Source organism: Pan troglodytes, chromosome 8, assembly GCF_028858775.2.
Source record: "Pan troglodytes isolate AG18354 chromosome 8, NHGRI_mPanTro3-v2.0_pri, whole genome shotgun sequence".
Classification (NCBI taxonomy): domain Eukaryota; kingdom Metazoa; phylum Chordata; class Mammalia; order Primates; family Hominidae; genus Pan; species Pan troglodytes.
The window spans coordinates 64,644,027-64,671,250 of NC_072406.2; the positions used below are offsets into that span (position 1 = coordinate 64,644,027).

A 27,224-nucleotide genomic window follows, 5' to 3' on the forward strand; every position below is an offset into this window, starting at 1 on the left:
TCAGTTTCTAAACCACATAACTGGATTGCCCAGGAAAAGAAAATGTGGTAGTTGCAAGAACCAATTTATGCTAAGACAAGCAGGTGTATTTCACAGGGTGTGTCTGTTCATGACATCCATAGCACTCTCACAGCATTTTTGCCAGCTGCCTTGGCACTATAAAAACAAGCAAGCAGGCTTGGAGTGCTATGTAAACCAATTGAAAAAAAAATAGAAACTAAGAGGTGATTAAGCAAGAAGTTAGGTGATAAACCCATTGCTCAGTCAGCAGGGTCTTATTGCGAAAGGTGAGCAACTTAACTCCAAAGGGAAACCCCATGTAAGATGAAAACATTTCAAGAGCTTCCTACTGCCAAGCCGCACAGCAATGAAACAGAATAGCTATGGAGATCTTTGGGCAGTATTGCCATGTGTACCCACGGTGATTTATGCTACATCGGACACCTGGGGAAACCCTGCTGCCCTAAGGCCTTGCATCCTCTGTGACTAAAGTGAGTAAGGACTCAATACTGGTTGAAACTGAAAGTTTGCTTCATTTTAACACAGCCTCTTCTTTAGTAGTACTCTGTGGTTTATTATTAAATATGTAATTCTCATGTTATGTTTATTCTTCAAAAGAATAAAAACGGACAAAAATTATTAACTCTAATAAATAGCATTCATTTCTCAGAAAATAAGTTCTTCAGAGAACTAATGAAAATCCCATCTAATAAACACTAATTGAGCATCAGTAGGTGTAGTAACAATATACTGCAACTGCTAAAATAACCACATGACACTTTCAATGCAGAAATTACAAGTAGTAAAGCTTATCTCTACTTTGGTATAGGCAAATAAAGTAAGATAAGCATTACTTCATCTCATTATTGTAGAATAAATTTCTTTTGTACATTGATAATTATAATAAAATTTAGATTACATGAATGAAAACAAATATGTTACTTTCTAACCCATCTTGTGAAATTACAGAAATTTTATATATTAGCAATCAATTGAAATGCCTATTTTTTCTTACAAGTAGTTGAAGTTAGTATCCTACCACAAATAAAATGTTAATAGTTTCTCCTCTAAACCTGCATATGATTTTAGAATAATCACTATAAATCTAGAATGCACTGGGCATGTCTTTCCAAAGCTTAAAATAATTGGTGATAAAACAGCTCTTACAAAAGTTAACATTTAGGTCATACTTGCCTTTTTTGTTTTCTATGACATAAATATTATTTCTTTAATCCAAGAAATATTATTTCTTTCATAAAATAACCTTTCATTTGAACCCTACTTTATAATCTTCAAATTACTTTCATGTTCATTGTATAATTTTGCCCTTATAGCTACTCTGTGAGGAGAACATGAGACATGATCCACATTTTACAGGAAAGAAGACAAGAATAATGTATATATGTGGTTTAAGGCCACTTAGTCATTGAAAGAGCTGTTGTTATTGCCCAGAATTACTGATTTTTTAACTAGAAGCTTAATAATGGGTACATCATATTAGGCAAAAATCATCTGTTTTAAAACATCCAAAATATCTGTGGGATATAAAAATATCTGACATGATTCCTGCCCTCAAGGAATTTCTGCCTCCTCCTAAGAAAGAAGATAAGATTAACATATTGGAAAAGTAGCAAACAAAATATTATGCTATTGTGTTAAATTAAAAATTATGCAGAAGTGTTCTTAGTATTTCATCAGGAGAGAGGTCATTTGAAATTGATGGAATAGAAGAGGGCCTGGGAAGATATACAGAACTGAAGCCAGGCGGTGGAGAATAGGTTGGGATTTAAATGAACAGATGGGGAAAGGCCATTCTGGGAAAAGGCCATTCCAGGCAAGGGTTACAACATAAAAGGCCACATGTTGTCACAGGACACCAAAGCAAGTGACCAGACTAGAGTGAATTACTGTGGGAGGAGCAGAGAGAAATATTAGATAGCTGATCAGTAGAGTATGATTGTTTATATTCTTTAAAAAGATTAGACTTGCCAAAAAAAAAAAAAAAAGAGTTGTTTGGACATTAAGTAATGAAAGCATATAAACACAGACTCTGCTCTGAACTTCTATCTATGACATGAAAGAATGCACTATAAGGTGACTAGACAAGCTATTTTTAGGTGGCGCTGCTCCCAGAAATAGACATCATAATTTCTCTTCTGACAAAAGTAGGTTATTTTGTACCACAGTGCAGTCTGCATTCCTGAAAATTTCATGTAAACACTTTCAAAGAGGGATTCCTTCCATGAGAGGGAAAAATAGTCCCTTTGTGTGTCTTAATTATGTAGAAAATAGTCATGTCTTTTTAAATAAAATGAAATAATTTATCTTGCTTTCTGGAAAAAATATGAAACAGGTAATTCTGTATGTTTCAATATATCTCATCAATTGCATATATTTCATTTATTGCTAATTAGTACTTGGTCCCTCAGTATTCCCCATTGTCATTGACATATACAACATATGAGCTTGAACATTGAGCTATGAGGTCAGGAGCTTTTGTGGGCCAGGTAGTTTGTTCTTAGTCTCTAGTTCCAGCCCACTGCCTTTCACGTTCACACTGAGAGTGGGGAGATCATCACTACCCAAAAGAAGTTCAAATAAATAAGTTAAACAAAGGAGAGCCACTGTCTCGTCATCACTATGACCTTGGATGCCACATCTGCACAAACAAAGCAATTTAAATTTTTAATGTGACTGTTTTCCCTGAAGTAAACTGGCATAGGCAAAATCCAGTAAATTCTTATTGAACTTACTTAGCTACAGTTGATGTCCTCTTATATTTGTGAAAATCTGAAACACAAGATAAATGTGAAATACAAGAATCATATGGGGGAAGAAGTTATCTTTTCCTTTTTCTTTTTTCCTTAATTTACTTTTATCTGAAAATGTCTTTATTTTGCCTTATTATTGAAAGAGGCATTGAATCTTTCAATGGTTGGCGGGTTCTCCTCTACATCCTTCCAACCCCATCCTCCCCACCCTCATTCCCATTCCCCCAGCCCTGTCTCCCAGCACTTTTTCAGTATTTTAAAAAATATTTTAAATTGTAATAGCTTTAGGGGGTACAAACGGTTTTCGGCTACATGGATGAATTGTATCATTAGCCTTTTTGTAACATCAGAAGGACAAAGTTTGAGGACAGCATGTAATAAGACATTAAGATCTGATTATAAGCCATTTTATTAAAGTTTTCCAGTATGTAACAGTTTAAAAAATTATAAAGTCATTCATCCCTATATTTCAAAAGTATAACTGCAATGCAAAACCTTTCATGAGTTAATTGGGCCACATGTCAGAAAGAGAGTTGAATTTCACAGTATGTGATCCTCTGTTTCATTTCAACTCATTTTAGATTTTCAGAGTCAATAAATGAAAGGAATTGAAATATAAATATTCAACTTCACCTACGTGGTTATATGTGTGCTTTAAGTATTAGAATAAATTGAATCTATGTGAGCTATTCATGTGCTCAATTTAAAATATGTAAACAAGTTTTCAAAACTGATACACATAGTATTTCCTTATACAAGGGAGATTATGCATAGAAATTAAAGTATTGGGTAGAGGATGAAAAATATTTGATTAGTTGGTGAAAAAAATAACTTAAAGTGTATTATAGGTAATAAAATTCTGTAAATACCATTTTTAATAATCACTGCAAAATGAAGTAAAGTTTATTTAGCATAAAAGCAGTAGGAAATAAATGTTATGTTTAAGGAATGAGAAGACACTCAAAGTAGGTAGCCTTTTGAATGAAAATGAATGAATACTAATTCCTTAATAAGGGAAATTATAAATGTTCTTTGATTTGCAAGTAACTTCTAGAAAATTGTCCAACCCTTTGTTCACAGTATAATTAAAAATAAGAAATTATAAATGTTCTTTGATTTGCAAGTAACTTCTAGAAAATTGTCCAACCCTTTGTTCACAGTATAATTAAAAATTAGAAAGTATTAGGTTCTTTTTCTGACTTTCCTCCAAACTGAAAGTTAAATGTCTCTAAAAAATAGAAAAAAAAAACCTTATCTCCTCTTCAAAAATACCTTTGTCTTTTGATAAATTTAAACTTAATAAGATAGATATTTCCTGATATTTCTGGCCACCAGCTGTAGAACTGATTTTAAGTCTGAAGGTAAGTTACAAAGCAAATAAGATTACTGATATTTTGATGAAGGGTTAAGGTAAACGAAGAAAGAAAAACAAGGATGAGAAGAAGAGAGACCCTCTCTTGATTATCTTTCCATTGTGCAAATGGCAGATGGATTCAAATGAAAAGGCATATATATATAATAAGCTACTTTTCTATCCTCCTTTCTTTTCAAAATGTTATACCTGACTCTGTGTGTGTGTGAGTGTGTGTGTGTAGGTGTGGGGGGGGGGGGCTGTCTATGAATAGGAACTTTGATGCATAAAGCCTTTACCATGAAGTTGAGTCACCACTACAGCAGTGCTGTGCCTCTATGCCTCATTCAAACATGTGTCACTCAGGCTGTGACGAGTTCCTTTTATTCTTCTCTCTTATGTATCCTATGAAACAAGGCAAATGCTATGGTTCATTCTTAAATTTCAGACATTGGCCAAGGGGAACAATAAATCATATTATGTTATTGTGCAGAGAAAAGTGAAGGAAGTAGAGAAGTTATTGTGATCTCTGGTTAAGTTAATAATAGAATTAGTATTTTTTGCTATTGTTGTTGTTAAGAAATGTATATAATCCAACATTGATGTGAATCCAACACTGATTTGTAGGATAGAAGCTTTCTGTTCACTTAAAGCATTTCATTTCCTTTTAAGAATGTAGTAAGCTGGCTTCTCCTGAACAAGTGGGCACTTTAGTTGGCCATGTCCAAAAAGTTATTTGAGTTGGAGTAATAAAATTGCTTTTTCTTTCGCCATGAAAGTAAAACTTCCTTAAATTTAAACAGGTAGATTTGTCCTAGTCCTGTATTCATTCAGTTGATTGGGACTACTAACTTAAAAACAGATTTAATTATCAGTTGTAATAGTAAGATATCATATCTTGGAAATCATAGTAGTAATGATCATTCTTACATAACACTTCTTAATTTCTAAAGAATTTTCACATACACTATCTGATTTGAACTTACAATATCTGTTTCTATAATATGAAGCTGGTTTTTTTTGTTTGTTTGTTTTTTGTTTTTGAGATAGAGTCTTGCTCTGTTGCCCAGGCTGGAGTACAGTGGTACAATCTTGGCTCACTGCAACCTCTGCCTCCTGAGTTCAAGCAATTCTCCTGCCTCAGCCTCCTGAGTAGCTGGATTACAGGTGCCCACTGCCATGCCTGGCTAATTTTTATATTTTTGGTAGAGATGAAGTTTCACCATGTTGGCCAGGCTGGTCTTGAACTCCTGACCTCAAATGATCTGCCCGTCTCGGCCTCCCAAAGTGCTGGGATTACAGGTGTGAGCCACCGCACTTGGTCTGGTTTTATTCTCATAAGTAAGGAAAATAAGGCTTTAGGATGTCATATGGACTTGCATACAACCACAGTTGGTTTATTATTACAATATTTTAACCTTCCAATCCCCAGCATCCATGGGGGATTGGTTCTAGGACCTGTCCTCACCAATACCTCTTCCTGCTGCGGATATCAAAATTTACAGATACTTAAGTCCCTAATATAATATGGCATAGTATTTGCATATACACACATTCTCTCCTATATTTTAAATTATCTCTAGTTTATTTACAGTACCTAATACAATGCAAATGTTATGTAAGTAGCTGTTATACTGTATTGTTTAGGGAATAATGACAAGAAAAATGTCTATATATGTTCACCTCAAACACAACCATCCATTTTTGTTTTCCGAGTATTTTCAATCCTTGGTTGTTTGAATGTGGATGCAGAACCTACAGATGCAGAAAGCTGACTGTACCTATTATTTTGACAAGATAAGTTTTAAAGAACTTTGTGTTAATTATGTACATTTTGTTTAAATTTATTTGTGATCCTAATTTTTTAAAAAATAATACTTTTAAATTTAGGTTTTTCAATAAACAAGTAGTAAAGTCATTAAAAATGACTTTTTAAAAATGTGTCAATATTTAACAGAAATTAGAGTTTAAAAATCTAGTTTGTGGCTAACTGGGGAACTTTTATTGTAAGTGAGATAGTAAGCACAGAGAAATACATTTTTGACATTAAATTCTTTAAAATGTCAATGAAACATGTAGCTACCTGACAAATCAATACAGAACTAGAAGTTGTAGATTCAGGGAATTACAAGTTCTCTCTCTTTTTAAAAATTCTTTAACAACTTCATTGAGGTATAATTTACATACCATAAAACTTTCCCATTTTAAGGGTATAATTCAGTGATTTTTAGAATTGTATGACCATCATATAACCCAGCTTTAGAACATTCCTACCACTGCAATAAGAACCCTTGTGCCCATTTAGAAATACTCTCCATTCCAATCTCCAGGATTTTTTTTTTTTTTTTTTTTTTTTTTGAGACAGGGTCTTGCTCTGTCACCCAGGCCGGAGTGCAGTGGCATGATCTTGGCTCACTGCAGCTTGAGCTTGGAGGCTCAAGCAATCTCCCACCTCATCCTCCCAAGTAGCTGGGACTAGAGGCGTGCACCACCATGCCCGACTAATTTTTGTATTTTTTGTAGAGACATGGCCATGTTGCCCATGGCTGGTCTCCAACTTGTGAGCTCAAGTGATGGGCTCACCTCAGCCTCCCAAAGTGCTGGCATTACAGGTGTAAACCACCACACCTGGCCTGTCATCTACTTTCTGTCTCTCAAGATTTACCTTTTCTGGTACAGATATTCAAATGCTAAAATTTTGTGTTACACTAAATATTTTTATTTTCTACATGTATGATCTAGTTCAATAATCTAAATACCCAGTTATTTAATGTATAGTAACTTCATGTCTTTTTTCCTGTTGAATTTTAGGGCAGTTTTATGGCTTCTGTACACCCTGCTTCAGCTTTGTTATTATACTCCACTGCTGCAGAACAGGATGTTTACATTGCTTTCTGAACGTAGAATCTAAGGCCAGTGTCCTACAGGGCTGTGAAGAGCTTTCTGGCAACAGGGGAATATTGGGAAATGATGGAGGTGGAACATAGTGCTTATGCATTTATAGGGAGTCTAGTGGTTTGTTTACTGATGTTCTTATTGTTGATGTTTTATTATAGGCCTTTGGCTGATTTTGGTGAACCTGCCCTTTGGCACGGTTAATCTAATAGGATAAGATACTCACAGTCTCTCAATGTAGGGCTTTCTCTCTCCTTCCCCCTCCCCTCCAGCTTTTTTTTTCTTCTTTTCTTCCTTTGCAGAACATTTCACTACAGCACTTGTCATAAATTCCTTAAGTTATCAGAATTTATATTAAACGTGGGTTACTTAAACATAAAATCATAGACCTTGCCAAATTATTTCTGGATTACCTACAAAGCCTTTTTCTCCCAGGTTAAAGAGAGCCAAAACTAAAAAATGGCTTTATGCTTCACCAAATAATATAGATTTCCTGATTAAAATTTTGTGCTATTTTATTTGAGAAAATAGTTGCCATTCCTATTTTGCAGCTATTACAATTACGGTGACTCTGCTTGCATTCCCTTATGCCTTGAAGCCTGTTTTAATGCTCTTCCTGAGAAAGCTACTGCAACTTTTTTCCAGTGTGTGTTCTTTGAAAGTTAGTAACACAGAGAATATAACAGAAACCAATCCCTTCACATGTTGGGGTTGAGAGGGCAGAAAATAAAACGCCCACCCCCGAAGAGAATATGAACATAAATGTAAAGTCAAGGTCATACTTTCAGAGAGGACCATCGTGTTTCCTTAAGCGACCTTTGTGTTACTCGGAGTATTTCCCCTTTTCCTTCTTCCCAAGATATTGCCACATGTTTTTTGGGCCGTTTCTATAAGGTTAAATATAATTAACATGCTTTAAAAATGCGTATTACGTCAAATTGCAGATGTATAGAATTATCTAGCTGGAATGAGTTTTTAAAGATAATATAGTTTTGCCCTTTATTTTCTGAAAAGTGGTCTGAGGCCCAGTGAGATTATATGACTTATTAGTGAAAGATCCAGAATTAGGTCCCAGGTTTATGTTTTCCTTAACTCCCTTCATCACCGTTGTTCTGTAGCATCAGTTTACCTAAGGTAGAGCATGAAGGGAGTACCCTTCTCCTGCTGTGCATGGAAATGTAATTTGAACCACTTCATATGGGACTTTTGCATAATAATGAGTCATGTGACATTGACAGTTTAAGCCTTGAATTTAAGAAATCATTTCAATTACGGTGTAGTTCAGGAAGTAATTTTCTTCCAAAATAATTAAGATATTGACAGTGCAAAATAAGCTACGAGCTCTTAATAACAAGGTTAAATGAGTGAATAGATACAAATTCTAAGGATCAACTCACAGCCAGTGGTACTGAGCCAGTTTTAACCTTGCCTTGATCATAATCTTCCTTCCCAGTAAAGGCAAAAAATTGGGTCCAGTAGGAAACAAGCCTTTTTAAGGCAACCAGATACCCTAGGTAAAAAGGAAGCATGTACTGTATTTAAATACAACCAGCAAATGCATCTTCAGAGCTCTTTAAAATGCTGATGACATCACCTCTCATTTTCAGGCCAGTATTATGCAGACATCAGCCATAGCCAGATAGTTAAGAACTTGTCAAAATCCTTGTCAAAAATTCCCACCTTAAGATCTACTTGGCCCAAGTATACATTCATTCAAATGTCAATATAATACTTCATATTGAAGTAACAATGTACTGTAAATGAAACATTTACCGATTCTAATTTCTAATATAGCACATAGCATTTCTTATATAAAATAAAATGAAGATCTTGAGTATTGAAATTTTCTTGTTCATTTTCCCTTTTTAGGAATTTTGAGAGTAAAACCAGTGTGGTATAAGCATCCATAATCTTTGTTTTTTGAGAACAGTTATATAATTACAGAAAAATGTGAAGATAGTACAGAAAATTCCTATATACGCTGAACCCAATCACCCCTATTATTGACAACTTACGTTAGTATGGTACATTTAGTTGATGAACCAATATTAATCCTTTATTATTATTATTATTGTAAACTTTTTTTTAAGTTCTGGAGCACATGTGCAGGATGTGCATGTTTGTTACATAGGTAAACATGTACCATGATGGTTTGCTGCACCTATTAACCCCTCGCCTGGTATTAAGTCAGCATGCATTAGTTATTTCTCCTGATGCTCTCTGCCAACACCCCCAGCTCTCCCCCGACAGACCCCAGTGTGTGTTGTTCCTCTCCCTGTGTCCATGTGCTCACATTATTCAGCTCCCACTTATAAGTGAGAACATGCGCTGTTTGGTTTTCTGTTCCTGCGTTAGTTTGTTGAGGATAATGGCCTCCAGCTCCATCCATGTCCCTGCAAAAGCACATGATCTCGTTCCTTTTTATAGCATCCACAATATTATAGAAGTAGCTTCTCAAATCCTTACTCATCTACTTGTTAGCACTGAGGTGGGTTGCAGTCAGAACAAAGAAAACACTTTGTTTGATACATAACACTTTTATTTAGTTTTCACAGGTAAACTATCAGGATATCCCCATATGATAGATGAGGAAATGAAAGCAGAGAGAGTTTGAGTAATTTGTCCAAGAGAAGAAGCAAAAAAAAAAAAGGTTGAGATTGAAAAAAGATTAGTCAAATGTCACACTAGTCACACTCTCAACCAGTGCATTAGCCTGTACACCTAGGAGATTAGGACAGTCTTCAAAGGAAGACAAATCTGAGGAACATGCATGACTATCTAGGCTAGTCCTTGGCAAGAGGCAGAAGAAAAATATGCACTCCTGTTCTCCTCTTTTGCTGGCTGATCTCTTTCTCTACTCGAAAATAATTTCATAGCTCTAACCAACTTGCTAAAAAATCATCATCATCATCATCATCATCATCATCATCATCTTAAATGGACACAAGTGGACTTTGTATAATTAATTTAGACAACAGGAAAAATAAAAAGCAAACTAAATGTCACCTTACAATTCATCATGGATTAGGTTTTTAAAAATATTTTTATAATAAAACATAGTATCTTAGGCTCAACAAATACAAATGGCTATAACTGACTCAGAGTTTACATTGAAAAAAATTTTTGTGGCCAGCCCTGTAAGAAGGTAATAGTGTGGTTCAGCCCCAGACCTCAATAGGTTGTTATGCTCTGTGCAATTTCTCAATATCTTTGCATTCATGGAATTCTAGTTGAATCAGAATCAATTAGAAAGATTCAGACAATAATAATAAATAGCTATTACAATTTAAAAGAGACTTGCAAGTTTTTTCATGATGAGAGTTTTACTTTTACTCATTGTAAAAGCAAGCTATGAGGATTGTTCAAAAGTTAAGCAATTCAAAAAGTAAAAAGAAGTAAAAATCAACTAAAATTCTCCCTAAGGAAAAATCATTGTTAACGTATTGATGAACACATTTCTGATTGTCTCTTCATACATTTATTTCACATATAGATGTGTGTGTATATATATACATATGAATGTATATATACACACTAACATACAAACACACTGTGAGATCATAAAATGCATGCTGTCTTGCAATCAGTATCTTTTATTCATATATATGTCTTGGTTATTTTTCCGTAATGTTAAATATAATTCTAAGTCATCATTTTTACAGTTGCATTGCATGGATATACCATAATTTATTTTTCAAGCTCCTCCTCTTGCTAGAAATTTAGATTGTTTCTAAATTTTTCCATTAGAAACAACGTTGAATTGAACATTCTTGAATGATCTTTGGGAAGTTGTTGGTTTACCAGAAGATTTCTGATGAATATGTTACTTGGGCTTTATGGAAATAATTAACTTCAACATTCTCCACTGTCTCTGTTGAGTTAGCTTACACCAGTGGTCCTCAGGTACCCCGACTTTCTGGTTAGGATCCTGAGTTCTGTGAGTCTTGTAGCATTCTGGTTTAAAGTGGAAGTGGAGATTCTAAGGGCCCTGCTCTAAGGAGCTCATGAGATCTTGTACAGAGTGCAAAGAAGGAAGATGATTCTAGACCCAAGGACTGGTTCCATGCAAAGTAAAGGCAAAGCAGAAAGCCTCAGTAGGTTAGCAGTATAGTTCTATAAACTTTTTGTAATTAATGCTTTTTAAATTGGCAACTAGTAAGCCTGACTTCCAAGAATTTCTGTAGCTTTCTGTAGCTTTTACCTATCTCTTATGACATCTACCACCCACCAGCTCTCATCATCCTCTTTCCACCCCACTTGGCTTCTCCTTGCAATATTCAAGCAATCAGGTATCTCAAACCCCTAACACATGGAGGTCCCTGGAAGTGCCTAGGAAAATGTCAGTGAGGCTTTGGCTGTTCTCCCAAATCACATGCCTAGCATAAGTTAAGCTTAAAGGTAATAGAAATATTGTTCAGTTTATCTCACAGTCCATGAGTTAGTCGATTCCGTTAAACTCTGATTTGCAAAGTATCAATCACTATGCGTTTAATTGGTTTTGTATTCAGCTGAAGGGAAGCAGCATATACTGGAAATAGCTTGGGCCAAAAAAAAACCTGAACATGAATCCATTTCTGCCACTTGATAGCTCTGTGACCTTGGGAAAGATAGGAATCATTTTTGGAAATCAGTTTGTTCCTCTGAAAAAGCAACATTTGATTTGCCCTATTCAGTAGAGATTGCTGGGTACAAGCAGAGTCCATCAATGAATGCCCATTTGGTGGCGCGTTTTCATTTAGGATCATAATAAATGTGGTATCTGGTATTATCCTCAGCTAGAACTAGGGCTCAGAGCAGTTAAGCAACTAGCCCGAGAGAGACTAGTTGCTTAGACTGAGAGGGACTAAGTGGAGTCATAATTCAAGTCCAGACCTGTGACTATAAAGGCTGAATTCTTTCCTCCTACCCTGTGTACAAGTATAAAAAAAAAAAATCTGTGTTATCATCACTAAAGAGAATAATTTTTTTAGTAGTCATTTTTGAACAACTGCACAACAGTCCTCACTAGTTTAACTGGGTATGACTCTGAAGAGGGAATATGACTTTACTTCTTCTTCTCTGAATTGTAGTACTCTAACATAGCTCATTTTTCATGCCATCTTCCCTAGCTTTCCAGATTTCTTTTAGAAGTGAGTTTTCACATTTTGTGTTTTATTTTGAGTTACTACTGAATTTATTTGTAGCACACTAATCTGTCATCTTTGAGTTTCACAGCCAGAGTACAGGGTCTTTGGCTGTTAAAAGCATTTTCAAATACCCATTTTTCCCCCTACCTGTCATACTGATTCACAATTGCTGGCAGCTAACCGAGGCCCATTTATTTGCAGTATCTTCATGCTCCCTCCTAAGGAACTTGCCACATTAATATCCTCGAAGATTGAACTCAATCTGTACATGTGTGCAGGAACAAGACACTTAAGACCTTCGCTATCCCTGCTGATGAAGCAGTAAATAATTAACGACTAAAGAGGGGACAGCCATACTTCAGCTGAAAAGCAGAAACAGCATGCCATGTTATTTCCCCAAGGTTACATTACTCCCAAATAATATGGGCTGTTTGGTATCATCTTGAGGATTCTACTGCTTGAGAGCACTAGATGATAATGTCCTTACATTGCTTTTAAGTAATTAGCTCTATTACCTCTCTTGTTTTTGTTACAAGTCACCTTCTTGAAATTTCTTGTAAAACCATAAACAGCACCCTGTCTGAGTAAGGCATTTGGAAGATCCATGCCTCCTCTGGAGCCGCTGGGAGCCATGAGGGCTGCAAGAGAGGCATGGCACATTGAAAGATATTAAGGCTCCAGGTCTTCGCAGTTATTAGGGAGTAAAGTTTGAGGTCAAAGGAACTAAAGCCATCATGCTTGTTTGAGAAGAAAAACAAATGGTTTTCAAAATCTCCTGAAAAAATCTTGTTACACTTTTTTTTCTCTTTAAACTGTAGGGAGGGAAAATTCTGCAAGGTTAAAAAGAAGAAATGAATACAGTCAGTACTGAAGAAATAACAGTCTGCAGTCTCAGCAGAGACTAGGGTCCACCAATCAAGTTAAAAATTAGAAATGTTAACAACAGGTGCTGGAGAGGATGTGGAGAAATAGGAACACTTTTACACTGTTGGTGGGACTGTAAACTAGTTCCACCATTGTGGAAGTCAGTGTGATGATTCCTCACAGAAATCACCATTTGACCCAGCCATCCCATTACTGGGTATATACCCAAAGGATTATAAATCATGCTGCTATAAAGACACATGCACACGTATGTTTATTGCGGCACTATTCACAATAGCAAAGACTTGGAACCAACCCAAATGTCCAACAATGATAGACTGGATTAAGAAAATGTGGCACATATACCCCATGGAATACTATGCAACCGTAAAAAATGATGAGTTCATGTCCTTTGCAGGGACGTGGATGAAGCTGGAAACCATCATTCTCAGCAAACTATCACAAGGACCAAAAACCAAACACTGCATGTTCTCACTCATAGGTGGAAATTGAACAACGAGAACACATGGACACAGGAAGGGGAACATCACACACCGGGGACTGTTGTGGGGTGGGGGGAGGGGGGAGGGAAAGCATTAGGAGATATACCTAATACTAAATGACAAGTTAATGGGTGCAGCACACCAACATGGCACATGTATACATATGTAACAAACCTGCGCGTTGTACACACGTACCCTAGAACTTAAAGTATAATAATAATAAAATTTTGAAGAAAAGATAAAAAAAAATTGGAAATGTTTGTGGATTAGAACTAAAGAGGAAGAATATAAAGACCCATATAACCCTATTTTTGGCCATCTTTACTGAAATAAAATTGGAAAAGAAGTTTTTTTTCTACTCTTTTGACAGAAGAACTATAAAATGTATTCAAACACACTCTATGAAATGAAATAATAAAACTAGAACTAAGTACATTTTCCCTCTTCTAATCCACATGTGAACACAATTAATTTGGAATCAAGTTAGTTAAAATTCAGCTAATTCAGAGCATGAGATTGGATGATAGCTGTGAGCCCTGGATGTTAAACCCAGCTCTACCAAGGATTTACTGTGTGTTTGACTTGGGAGGTGGCTGAGGTTCATTTAAGTGCTCCATGTACCTGTTAATTTGGGGATAATAATGCACTCTTACAAGCCTATGGGCTTTTTCTTACTCTCTTCTCTCTTTCTTTAAGGTCCAGTTGAAAAGTGAAGAATCCAAAACGTTTGCAATGAAGATTCTCAAGAAACGTCACATTGTGGACACAAGACAGCAGGAGCACATCCGCTCAGAGAAGCAGATCATGCAGGGGGCTCATTCCGATTTCATAGTAAGGTAAAGGCTCCATGCCAGGGACAGGCGTACCCAACTCCAAGTGACAAATCGACCACAAAACCCTCTGCCACTTGTGCTCACTGTTAACACATTTCGTATGCACAAAGAAACTTATTTTTAATCTAATCTTAAGAAAGTTTTGTTTGATTTCTAAAAATAAAGTTCTGACTCTATTCTTCCTTTTAAAGAGAATCAGTGTCTGAAAACAATATGTTTTCCCAAAGGAGGTACCAGAGTTTTTTAACATTCCATTTTTATCTTTTTTTAAATCCCCAAACTCTACATAGACCTTTGATGCTTAAAAGACAAAATATCCAAAATCAAACTATTTAACCTTTAATTATCTGAATATTTTTTGAAGATCCATAAAAATGAAATGACAGCTGACCATTCCACCTCAGTACTAATAAATGGATAATGGGGAGATTTTTATATGTGGAAGCAGCTTTTTGTAGTGAATTTTCCAGTGGCATTTACTGAAAACAAGATGTAACATGAATTTGAGCGAATAGCATATGAAATTTATACATGTCTGAATCTGTAAAGTTTAATCCACTTTATTTCCATTTTCACTGCATGTTGATGACCACTAAATGTTGCCCCAAGGGTCTATGCTCAAAACATTACCCAAACTGGAATGGAAAGAATCCCAAGAAACCCTCTTTGTCCATAATCATTATGATTAATCCATTTCAAGGGAGAGATTAGCGCCTTAGTTTCTTCTATTAAAATCCTATTCATGAGCCATTGGCTTCTTTTCCCCATGTGTGGGCTTAGATCTCTCTCATTCTGACAAAATTTTGAGCTTGGCAAATCAAAACTATAATCTGGGCCCCCCAAAATTGCACACTTGTAAAAGACAGTAATGTTTATAATCTTTGTTTTCTTGTTTGCAATTTACAGACTGTACAGAACATTTAAGGACAGCAAATATTTGTATATGTTGATGGAAGCTTGTCTAGGTGGAGAGCTCTGGACCATTCTCAGGGATAGGTAGGAGATTTAAGAAATTTCTATGATGTCTCTAAAAACAGTTGCCCATGTTGGTCTATAAGAAGAGTTAATATAATAAAGTATAATAATCATATTTATACTTTACACATGCTTATATTTCAATATTTAAAGTAAGCACAGGGCATAACCCACTATACACATATGATTTACTGTACATATAACAAAACTCACTTTGTAACTAACAATACAGGCTTAGTCGATCATAAAAATGGTACATAGCAAAATATATACATGGCCTTAGTTTTGCATGAATGTTAGAATTAGACAGCTCTGTAGCTGGAATTCAATTCATTGCTTTAGCAGAAAGAGAATTATAGTTATTTTATAATTATAATTTGAATTAACTATCAGTTTAATTGCTCTACTCTTTTTCCAGATAGGCAGTTTGCCTTTTGTGACATTGTGAATTTTTTCCAAAGTAATTTTTCCCTCTACCTTTACATTGCTCTTTGGTTTCAAAATGAACAAAAGTTTCCAGCCATCTCTTTATCCCTTGGCTAGTCTTAGGAAAAAGAAAAGAATCCACTTATAAGCAATATTTCATGTAAATTATCTGAGTTAGATTTACCTTCTTACCCTTCCAGGGCAAGGAAAGTTTGTCTACATGGTGCTTGTTTGTTCTAATCATGCAAATTCATTGTCTTAATTTTCCATCTCATATTTAGATAACTAGCAAATTATCTAATTATCTTCTAATATAATTTATCCTATAAAATGTCTCAGGAGATCATTATCTACCCTGTGTTTTTTTAAAAACACATTTTTTTCCTATGAATAATATTTTGATTATTTTCTATGAATGATTTATTGATCATACAAAAGTCATCTTTGTTCTTTTGAACACTCACATTTAGACATCTGTATTTTTCTTATTTGTTTGAGTCCTGCCCCCCAGACTCTCCTTCACAGGGTAGCATCCTTCTGAAACTTAGCTATAGGTAGCCCTGATGTATATAACCATGTAATGTTTTTATATTTGTTACTTTGCAGATACCCCAGAATAAAACAAGTGGTTCCTTATGAACTGTTGATTTAAATTCTCATTCCTAATGGTGTTCTTATGGTACCTTCATATCTTTGTACAACAGGCCCTTTCGTGTTATTCCCATGGCCTTTCTTATATATGCCAAATGGATTTCTTGTTACCACATTGTATCCTATTGCATCGGTATTTTATTTCAATTCTTAAATTTAAGGTTAAAAAAGCATAAAAGGGAATGTAATCATGTTGGCATTAGGCGATAAGGTTAACATCTATACTAAGCTATTATATCATAGTGTATATATTATGTATTATTGCTAGTTAATATGTACATAGAGATTATATACCAGGCATTGTGATAGAGGCTGGGGATCCAGTAATAAACAAAACAGATGTGGTCTCTCTCCTCAGAATGTATAGTTTGTGGCACAAAGTTAATATTTTAATCTGTGAGTTAACATTTGGCATATCTAATGTGTTTCTACTGTATTATATTTGACTTGATATTTCAATTCACTGATTTATTTGAAGTCTTCTACTTTTTTTTCTAATTAGAATAGAAGAAGATTTACAGGTGGAATTAAACATGAAAGCAATAATAAGCCACAAAGGGAGAGCCCAGCTATCCCTCTTATAGCTTATATTTTTTAAATTTTTTCATAAGTTATTGGGGTACAGGTCATATTTGGTTACAAGTAAGTTCTTTAGTGGTGATTTGTGAGATTTTGGTGTACCCATCACGCAAGCAGTATGTACTGCACCATATTTGTAGTCTTCTATCCCTCACCCCCCTCCGACTCTTCCCCCCAAATCCCCAAAGCCCATTGCATCATTCATATGCCTTTGTATCCTCATAGCTTAGCTCCCACATATCAGTGAGAACATGTGATGTTTGGTTTTCCATTCTTGAATTACTTCATTTAGAATAATAGTCTCCAATTTCATCCAGTTCCCTGCAAATACTGTTAATTCATTCCTTTTTATGGCTGTGTAGTATTCCATCATATATATACATATATATATACATGCCATCATATATATATATATACACACACACATGCCATCATAGATATATATGCCCTCATATATATATCACAGTTTCTTTATCCATTCATTGATTGATGGGCATTTGAGTTGGTTCCATGATTTTGCAATTGTGAATTGTGCTTCTATAAACATGAGTATGCAAGTATCTTTTTTGAATAATGACTTCTTTTCATCTGGGTCAAATGGTAATTCTACTTTTAGTTCTTTAAGGAATCTCTACACTGTTTTCCATAGCAGCTGTACTAGTTTACATTCCCTCCAGTAGTGTAGAAGTGTTCCCTGTTCACTCCATCCACACCAGGATCTATTGGTTTTTTTATTTTTTGATTATGGCCATTCTTGCAGGAGGGAGGTGGTATCACCTTTTGGTTTTGATTTGCATTCCCCTGACCATTAGTGAAGTTGAGCATTTTTTCATACGTTTATTGGCCATTTGTATATCTTCTTTTGAGAATTGTCTATTCATGTTTTAGCCCACTTTTCATTGGATTATTTGTTTTTTTCTTACTGATTTGTTCGAGTTTGCTGGAGATTCTGGATATTAGTCCTTTGTCAGATGTATAGACTGTGAAGACTTTCTCCCACTCTGTGGGTTGTCTGTTTACTCTGCTGACTGTTCCTTTCGCCATGCAAAAGCTCATCAGTTAAACTAGGTCCCAGCTATTTATCTTTGTTTTCATTGCATTTGCTTTTGGGTTCTTGGTCATGAAATATTTGCCTAAGCCAATGTCTAGAAGGGTTTTTCCAATGCTATCTTCTAGAATTTTAGTAGTTTCAGGTCTTAGGTTTAAGTCCTTACTTAATCCATCTTGTGTTGATTTTTGTACAAGGTGAGAGATGAGGATCCAGTTTAATTTTCCTACATGTGGCTAGCCAATTATTCCAGCAGCATTTGTTGAGTGTCCTTTCCCCATTTTATGTTTTTGTTTGCTTTGTCAAAGATCAGTTGGCTGTAAGTATTTGGGTTCATTTCTGGATTCTCTATTCTGTTCCATTGGTCTATGTTCCTATTTTTGTACCAGTGCTATGCTGTTTTGGTAACTATGGTCTTATAGTATGGTTTGAAATCAGTTAGTGTGATGTCTCCAGATTTGTTCTTTTTGCCTAATCTTGCTTTGGCTATGCGGGCTCTTTTATGATTCCATATGAATTTTAGAATTTTTTTTCTAATTCTGTGAAGAATTATGGTGGTATTTTGATAGGGATTGCATTGAATTTGGATTGCTTTGACAGTATAGTCATTTTCACAATATTGATTCTACCCACCCATGAGCATGGGATGTTTGTGTCATTTGTGTCATCTATGACTTCTTTCAGCAGTGTTTTGTAGTTTTCCTGGTAGAGGTCTTTCAACTTCTTGGTTAGGTATTTTCCGAAGTTTTTGGTTTTTTTGTTTGTTTGTTTGCAGCTATTGTAAAAGGGGTTGAGTTCTTGATTTGATTCTCCACTTGGTCACCATTGGTGTATAGAAGAGCTACTGATTCTTGTACATTAATCTTGTATCCAGAAACTTTGCTGAATTCTGTTATCAGTTCTAGGAGCTTCCTGGAAGAGTCCTTAGGGTTTGCAAGGAAAACGGTTATATCGTCAGCAAACAGTGACAGTTTGACTTCCCCTTTACCGATTTGGATGCCCTTTATTTCTTTCTCTTCTCTGATTGCTCTGGCTAGGACTTCCAGTACTGCGTTGAAGAGGAGTGGTGAGAGTGGGCATCCTTATTTTGTTCCAGTTCTCAGAGGGAATGCTTTCAACTTTTCTCCATTCAGCATTATGTTGGCTGTGCCTCCCTCAATTTACAATTGGCAATAAATCTGCACAGATTGCAACATACTTCAGGTTCATACACTCACTGATTGTTGTTACTCGTCAATGAAAAAGGTGAAATATTTTGATGAGAGATGCTTAGCTCCTGTTACATTCTGATATCCAAGAACTCAGTTTATGACAAGTTGACTAAACATTGTGATTAAATTTTAATTTGAGTCTATCAATATTCATAAATAACCTTCTATTTCTCTCAAATTGTCATCTAACTGCCATCTAGCTTAAAACAACCACCCATCCCCAAAGAGGGCATAAGGGCCTTATCTCTCACTGGTTTTAATTGAAATGACACAGCTGTCAACACATAATTCATTATTTCAAAGAGCTATATAAGGCAAGTGATTTATTTCTTTAAGTAACTCTCTAAACTATTGACGAAACAGGGTTTCATTTGTTTTAAATCAAATTTACATTGTCATTTCCAATTCTAATAGTAATTTTTCATTGTGAGTCACCTCAGTGTTATGCTTTGTGACTGCTTTCAAGATGTCTATTTTAAAATCCACAAGTTATCTACATCACATGTTTAGTGATGGGACAGTGTGGTGCTGGTAAACATTTGTGTGCATGCATTGTATAGATTTATCAAAGTTTGAGACAAGGTTTTCATTTAATTTTCAAAATCGGTTACAAATATATTTATATGTGAAAGATACTCAATATAGATGTGTTGAAGGAATGGAAACTAGATTTCTAAAACCCTCCACATTCCAAAATGACTCAAAACCAGAGAAAACTGGAAACAAATAGAGTTGTCAAGAACTGAGGACCCTAAGATGTACAATTTGTGGTCTGTTTGCTTCATGGTGAAAAAGGGAGAGCTTTGATTGGCAGGCAATAAAAGGGTAATTTTGGCCCATGTGAGAAGCATGGGGAAAGTGAAAAGAACAGAGATTAGCAGAGGATTCTTCAGAGTTGATTTGTGGCAGTTAGCCTTGGCAGTCAGAAGCACTTAAATAACAGAGAGGATTGGTGTTCCAAACCCCCAACCTCCACCCTGAAAATACTTCATCCCTATTCTATACTATGTTAGTTAATTTTACTATATTAAGACATAGTAGCTAAAAAATAGTTTTCTGGTGCTCAATCATAGTGGCTACTATTACATTTAGTGAGCACAAGTTGTGTACCAGGCACTTATTTTCAGTACATGCATTATTAATTCTTTGGATCTTCACAACAACCCAGTGAGATAGTTACTGTTATTAACCCCATTTTGCACATGAGAACACAGAAACACAGAGACATATAGTTAATTGCTCAAGAACAAACAGTAAATGGAGTCTGGAGTTGAGCCCAGGATTCTTGCTTCAGGGTCCATATTCTAACATATAGCCTCCTCCCATGAATTTGAGTTTGTATTAGCATTTTTCCGTCTTTCTGCTAATGACCAGCTTATTCAGAATATAAGTATAATATTCTGCAGACATTTCATGAGAAATTGATGTCTCACCTAAGCATTTACTCTCATTACAACATTCACAATGCATTTGTCCATTTGATTCCATTACCAATTGACTACTAAGGAAGCAGAGATATGTTGCCCAGAGTCACAACTGTAGAAATAATCTCCTCTTCTACTAACAGTAATCAGGCATTTGTAAGCTTTCAAAAAGGCCCACTCAAATCACAGTTAGACAGTCCTGATGTAAATGAGTAAACAGGCAACCTACAGAATGGGAGAAAATTTTTGCAATCTATCCATCTGACAAAGGGCTAATATCCAGAATCTACAAGGAACTTAAGCAAATTTACAAGAAAAAAAACAGACAACCCTATCAAAAAGTGGGCAAAGGATATGAACAGACACTTCTCAAAAGAAGACATTTATGCAGCCAACAGACACATGAAAAAATGCTCATCATCACTGGTCATTAGAGAAATGCAAATCAAAACCATAATTAGATACCATCTCTTGCCAGTTAGAATGACGATCATTAAAAGTCAGGAAACAACAGATGCTGGAGAGGATGTGGAGAAATAGGAATGCTTTTACACTGTTGGTGGAAGTGTAAATTAATTCAACCATTGTGGACAGTATGACAATTCCTCAAGGATCTAGAACCAGAATTATCATTTGACCCAGCAATCCCATTACTGGGTATATACCCAAAGATTATAAATCATTCTGCTTAAAGACACATGCACATGTATGTTTATTGCAGCACTATTCACAATAGCAAAGACTTGGACCCAACCCAAATGCCCACAGTGACAGACAGGATAAAGAAAATGTGGCACATATACACCATGGAATACTATGCAGCCATAAAAAAGAATGAGTTTGGCTGGGCATGGTGGCTCACGCCTGTAATCCTAGTAATTTGGGAGGCCAAGGCGGGTGGATCATGAGGTCAGGAGGTCGAGACCATCCTGGCCAACATGGTGAAACCCCATCTCTACTAAACATAAAAAAATTACATGGGCATGGTGGTGCGTGCCTGTAGTCCCAGCTACTTGGGAGGCTGAGGCAGGAGGATCACTTGAACCCAGGAGGCTGAGGTTGCAGTGAACCGAGATTGCGCCACTGCACTCCAGCCTGGGTGACAGAGTGAGACTCCATCTCAAAAAAAAAAAAAAGAACAAGATATATAGTTTGAAATAAAATAAGACCATTCCCTTTACTCTTTCATTTTGTTTTGTTTTGCTTTGCAATGCTCTCCACTGAGAAGGGATTTAATTCATAGATAGCAGTGTAGCTAAAGCTATATATTAATTATATATACACAGATGCTTACTCTTTAAGGTAAATAATCTCTTCAAATGAAAGAAACATGCTACTCTTGACAGGTAAACATACTTAATTAAGGGTGAAGAAGAAAGGACCTTCAAGGCAATACTGTAATCCCTTTGGAAATACATACAATTATAACATTTTAGCTCTGCCAAAGATATCTTCAAGTCAGAGGAAAATTGTAGCATGAAGTATATCATTTGTTTCCTCATATGGATGCAGTTCTCAAACTTTCTCTTGTGCTCATAAATTCACAATTGTTCCATTCGGATATTATTCACGGGAGATTCAGGAGTCATGGTAATTATAGTTAAGATTCTAGAATCTAGAGGAATAGATATCATTATGCCTATAATTAATTTATGTTTCAGAAGAATGATATTTTTCTTAGGAAAAGCTGGTTATTTCAGTGAAAACTCAAGTGATATTAGTAGCTGAAATGAAGACATTCTCTTTCTGGAAGACACTACCTATTTCTGAAAGCCTGAAAAGTGGCTGCTTTAGCCTTGATTCACTTATGAATTTTGCAAAAATGTAACCATATTCCACTGCCCAGTTTGTTAAACTTTACTCCACAATTTTGAAAAAAAATAAGGGTCACCAAAATGCAAACAGGCATCAGAGACTCATGAAAGCAAGCTCTGAAGCTATCATTTGTTGTACACTGTCTATTAATAAAATCACTTGTGTGCTTGTCACTCACGTTATATCTCAACCACCTCAGGAGCTGATGTTCACACTAATATTTTTGAATTATGAAATGAAATTATTAAATTGTGCTTACTACTCGGGAAAGAAAAAAAAAGTACATGGTTTATCTCTTTAAGAAGTACCATGAAAAAAAAAAAAACAGTTAAAGTTAAGACGTTCTGCCCTAGAACAAAGGGTTTAACCTTAGATGCCAAGGTTTTTTCTAAATTATTTCATTCAATCAATCAATCAACATATATATGCCCATATATCATATATATGAGACAGAGAGAGCCTTCTTGCTAAACATAATAATCAAGATTACTAATAAACATTCCCTTCTAGTTACTTTTTTCTTTCTAATTGTCTTTTAGTCCATCTTTTCCCCTTAATAAGAATTCAGTAGTATAGGAAATAGATATTGTTTGTTTTGGATGCAGAAGTTTCAAAAACAGAAGAGTACTTAGCTTGCATTATAATTGCATCAGTAGCATTATAACTTATTTCCGGAGTGGTTCTTTGAAAACAGTTGCTTTTATTCAGACTCTCATGAACCATATCTGCATTATTTAGAAAGATTAAAAAACAAGCCCTCTAAGAATAAATATGAATAAACCCATAAACTTCTCCTTTAAAAAACAAATGCTTGGTAGGCAAGCTCTAAAATAGGATTATTTTTCTCTCCTGCCTACTGCTGTAAGTCTGTGCCTTTTTCGATTGTAGTGGGCTGTTGAGAGGAAGACACTAAGTACATGAAATGTGTTGTGTTGAACTATTCTTTCAGCCCTTTCAGGAAGTGAGATTTAACTATTCCATTCATAAAGACAGAGAATTCCTTAACTTGATCCTTGAATGCTTCAGAAAACCCAATGTAATGGCAATCATGTAACATTTAGCTAGCAGGACAGTGATCTCTGGGTTAAATTTTGGCAAAGGAATATAGTGAAATGAGAAAAAAAAATAAAGCCATATTACAGAAATTAATTTTTTGTACAATTTTCATTCCATTTCTGCACCTCAGAGGTTCGTTTGAAGATTCTACAACCAGATTTTACACAGCATGTGTGGTAGAAGCTTTTGCCTATCTGCATTCCAAAGGAATCATTTACAGGGACCTCAAGCCAGAAAATCTCATCCTAGATCACCGAGGTTATGCCAAACTGGTCAGTGCATTTCATACGTGCTTTCTGCCCTGCAGATTAAAAATATTTGTTTATAAAACTGTGTTCATTTGCTAATATGAAATCTGAGTTTTCCTTTTCAATGTTGTAACTTTCTTAAAAGCAGATTTTAGCATTACACTTTTCAACGGAATGTTCTTTCAAATGATGCATCAGTTATGAAAAATTAAGTTGGCTAAGTTTGAATTAACAATACTCTGGCAAAACATGCTTTTATAAGCATGAGAAAACACACTTGCTGGCATGTGTTTACATGCCCAGAAGTCCTTTTCTCCAGTCAGCTTTTTGCCATTCATAAGCAATGGGTTTTTATATTATGGAAAACCATAAATCATTTTAATATTTTAGATTTAAGAATAATGCTAATGGAAAAAAATGTGCTTTACAGGCAATGCTAGCCAGGTTATGTAATAGTAATAATAATAATGGTCAAAAGCTGTAAAGATTTACCATAGAAGAGAAGTTCTTTTATTTACAAATGCACAACTTTTGTTGGATCTGTTACAGCTTGATTCCATTTTTAAAGTTTTCAGAATTGTTATTCAGCATGTGGTTTTTAGAGAAATCAAATCAGTGGCAGTTTTTAATTTGTAGTTTCAACCAAATCGTTTTAGAAAAAAATATATTTTCTGCAGTCGACACTCTTCCTTCAAAAGAGTTCCAGAAAAATGAAGAATACATTATAATTTTATTTCTGTTTATGCTTACTAAGGGCAGAGTCATTGGTCTCAAAACTATCTTACTCACTTCCTGCAAACATAAAATAGCTTTTCAAATAATTAATACTAAATGAATTGTCGCCTTCATTAAATCCAGCAGAAATCATGTATATTCTGGGAAGGATGTTAAGTAGGCCCAACTGGTCGTTAACAATTTTTATGTACAGAAGAGATTCTGTGTTTACACTCCAACCTCCATTAGCGTAAAAGAAGAAAAAATGAAAACTATATTCGGAAAGGAAGATTTACCTTTATTTTTAATGATGTGAATTTTATGCTATACTCAGGTGTCAACTTTTGCCATTAAAACTGAGGTGCATCAGGGAGACTGTCTTTGCAATATAGACTATTCTTTTTGGAAGACAGAACTATAAAAACATTCATGTTTTTAAATTATTATCATCATCAGTGTACTTCAAAATAACTTATTACTTTAAAACTTAATCATAAGGAGCTTAAGTATCTTGTTTTTCTCTCTTTGTAAGGTTGATTTTGGCTTTGCAAAGAAAATAGGATTTGGAAAGAAAACATGGACTTTTTGTGGGACTCCAGAGTATGTAGCCCCAGAGATCATCCTGAACAAAGGCCATGACATTTCAGCCGACTACTGGTCACTGGGAATCCTAATGTATGAACTCCTGACTGGCAGGTATGGATATTGATAGGGAACTGCTGATAAAAATAGACCAGCATGCAGCTACACACTCCTGCTTTTGTCACTTGGATTAGACCATCTTAAAGTACATTTCACCATATCTTGGTACCACAGTTTAATTACTTATACAGATGACCAGGAATTCATAATGTAAGGTATAAAATAGTCCAGGCTAGGGCAACCACCTGAACACTAACTTTTGGTCTCATTATTGCTACTTCTTTTTTACATATGTGAATGTGGAAGGATATAATGTCCTTCTGTGAGCTATCTTAGCCCAGTCATTTAGCCAGCAATGAAACAGGGGAGATGATAATCATATAAAAATATCTAGGGTCAATTTTCTATAGAAGTAAGAGGACCTGTTAGCAACTGTTATATCTAAATGAAAGGTGACTGCTTTGTACATCTTTCCTGTAATGTTATTATCATCAACTCAAATAGGCACTAGGGACACCACAAGGTATAAAACAGACTTTAAGATCCTCAAGGACCCATACTAAAAGAACAACAAATACACTACCATGACATGTGCTAAAACAGTGAGTGACAGGGGTGTTGTGACCTACAGTTTTCAGGACAGGGATGGGTTCGTAAAGAGGCTTTTGAAGAATGAATATAAGGCAGCTGTGTCTTGAATGAAGAGTAGGACTTAGATATAGAGAGCAAGAAAAGGGTATTCCAGGCAAATAGGCATGGCTTAAAGAGAAAGGCAATAATGGTCACAGACATGGAGAAGGTTCATGTAAAAAAAACAGGAACAGTCATCTTTTGATGATCATGATTGCTGCACTTGAGTGTTTGGGCTCCATCTACAGAGGGAATCATTGAGATTTTCTGACAAAGGTTGAGTGATGTGTGTTGTGGTATTTAAGGAAAAACAAGTTGGCAGTAATAAGCAAATTGGAAGAGGAATAGGAAGCTAGTTTGAAGATTGTTGCAGTAATTTAGTTCTAGGACACTGAGAGCCTAGAGTAGGGCAAGGGCAATGGAAAAAAAGAGTAATTGTGAGGCAGGATGTGAAGAATTACTTAAGAGGACCTAGTCACTACAGTGAACATGAGAGGAAGACTGAGGACTTTGAGCACAGGGTACTCTGTGAGGATTCAGTGCATACATGAAACACTTAGAAGAGTGTTTCGCACATAGTAAGCATTCCATGAATGTTAGCAGCTGCTACTACTACAACAACGACAGTCATTGCCAGAAATAGTTGTGTTTTGATTTTATTTTTATTTATGGGCATTTTACATTATTACCCATAAAGTTTCTCTATTGACTTCAAATAAATTATGTGTGACCTAATCCAATTTTGTTCAGTGTGGATTGTTCAATTTTGATCTTGTGGATGGAGGTAAATTATTTTAAAAGTATGACCAATTAAGTAGACCTGTAAAGATATGAAAAATTTGGACAAAGTAGAAGGTTAAATTTAACATATGTATGTGGATGGATAGATAGGTAAATAGGCAGAGAGATAGATAAAAAGGTAATCTTTCTAGTGTGATTAGAATTGCTATAAGAACCAATTATATAATAAATAGAAGAAAACTAAATATTAACTATTTTTGAGGAAGTAAAATATTCACCTATAATAACTAGACTAAAATATTAAACATGACAACTTATATTTCTCCTTAAATGTTTAGACATTTCTCTACAATCATTGTTTATTCATTAAGTAATAAGCTGAAAACGATTAAAACCTTAATCTTAAAAACTGGCATATACTAAACTGTAAGAAATAATTAATAACAGAAAAACCCTTAATCCTTTAAAGTAGAAATTTCACAGGCTACAATATCTGACTGGAATATAATAAAACTTGGAATTAATAACAAAGATTTAAAATAAAAAGTCTAAATACTTGAAAATTTAAAAAGCATTTTTCTAAATAACCTCAAGGACATAGAAATTACAGAATAGCAGAGCAGCAATAAAAATAAAGCACTATAAGTCACAATTTGTGTTGTATTGTCAAAACCAAACTTAATTTTTTTACCAGAAATATATATATCGAAACATTATGATT

At 35.1% G+C, this 27,224-nt stretch overlaps 1 protein-coding gene across 11 annotated transcripts in view; it reads left to right on the forward strand.

The window, feature by feature from the left end:
* PRKG1 (protein kinase cGMP-dependent 1) overlaps positions 1-27,224 on the forward strand; it is a 1,291,606-nt gene that overhangs the window by 1,250,417 nt on the left and 13,965 nt on the right. For 10 of the 11 annotated variants that reach the window (XM_001162783.7, XM_054660122.2, XM_016919731.4 and 7 more), the window contains 4 exons: positions 14,207-14,346; positions 15,250-15,339; positions 23,659-23,800; positions 25,023-25,186. In XM_001162783.7, the coding sequence (XP_001162783.1) occupies positions 14,207-14,346; positions 15,250-15,339; positions 23,659-23,800; positions 25,023-25,186 (536 nt within the window). The remainder of the gene's footprint in view (positions 1-14,206; positions 14,347-15,249; positions 15,340-23,658; positions 23,801-25,022; positions 25,187-27,224) is intronic. The other variant, XM_016919732.4, reaches the window with a different exon arrangement.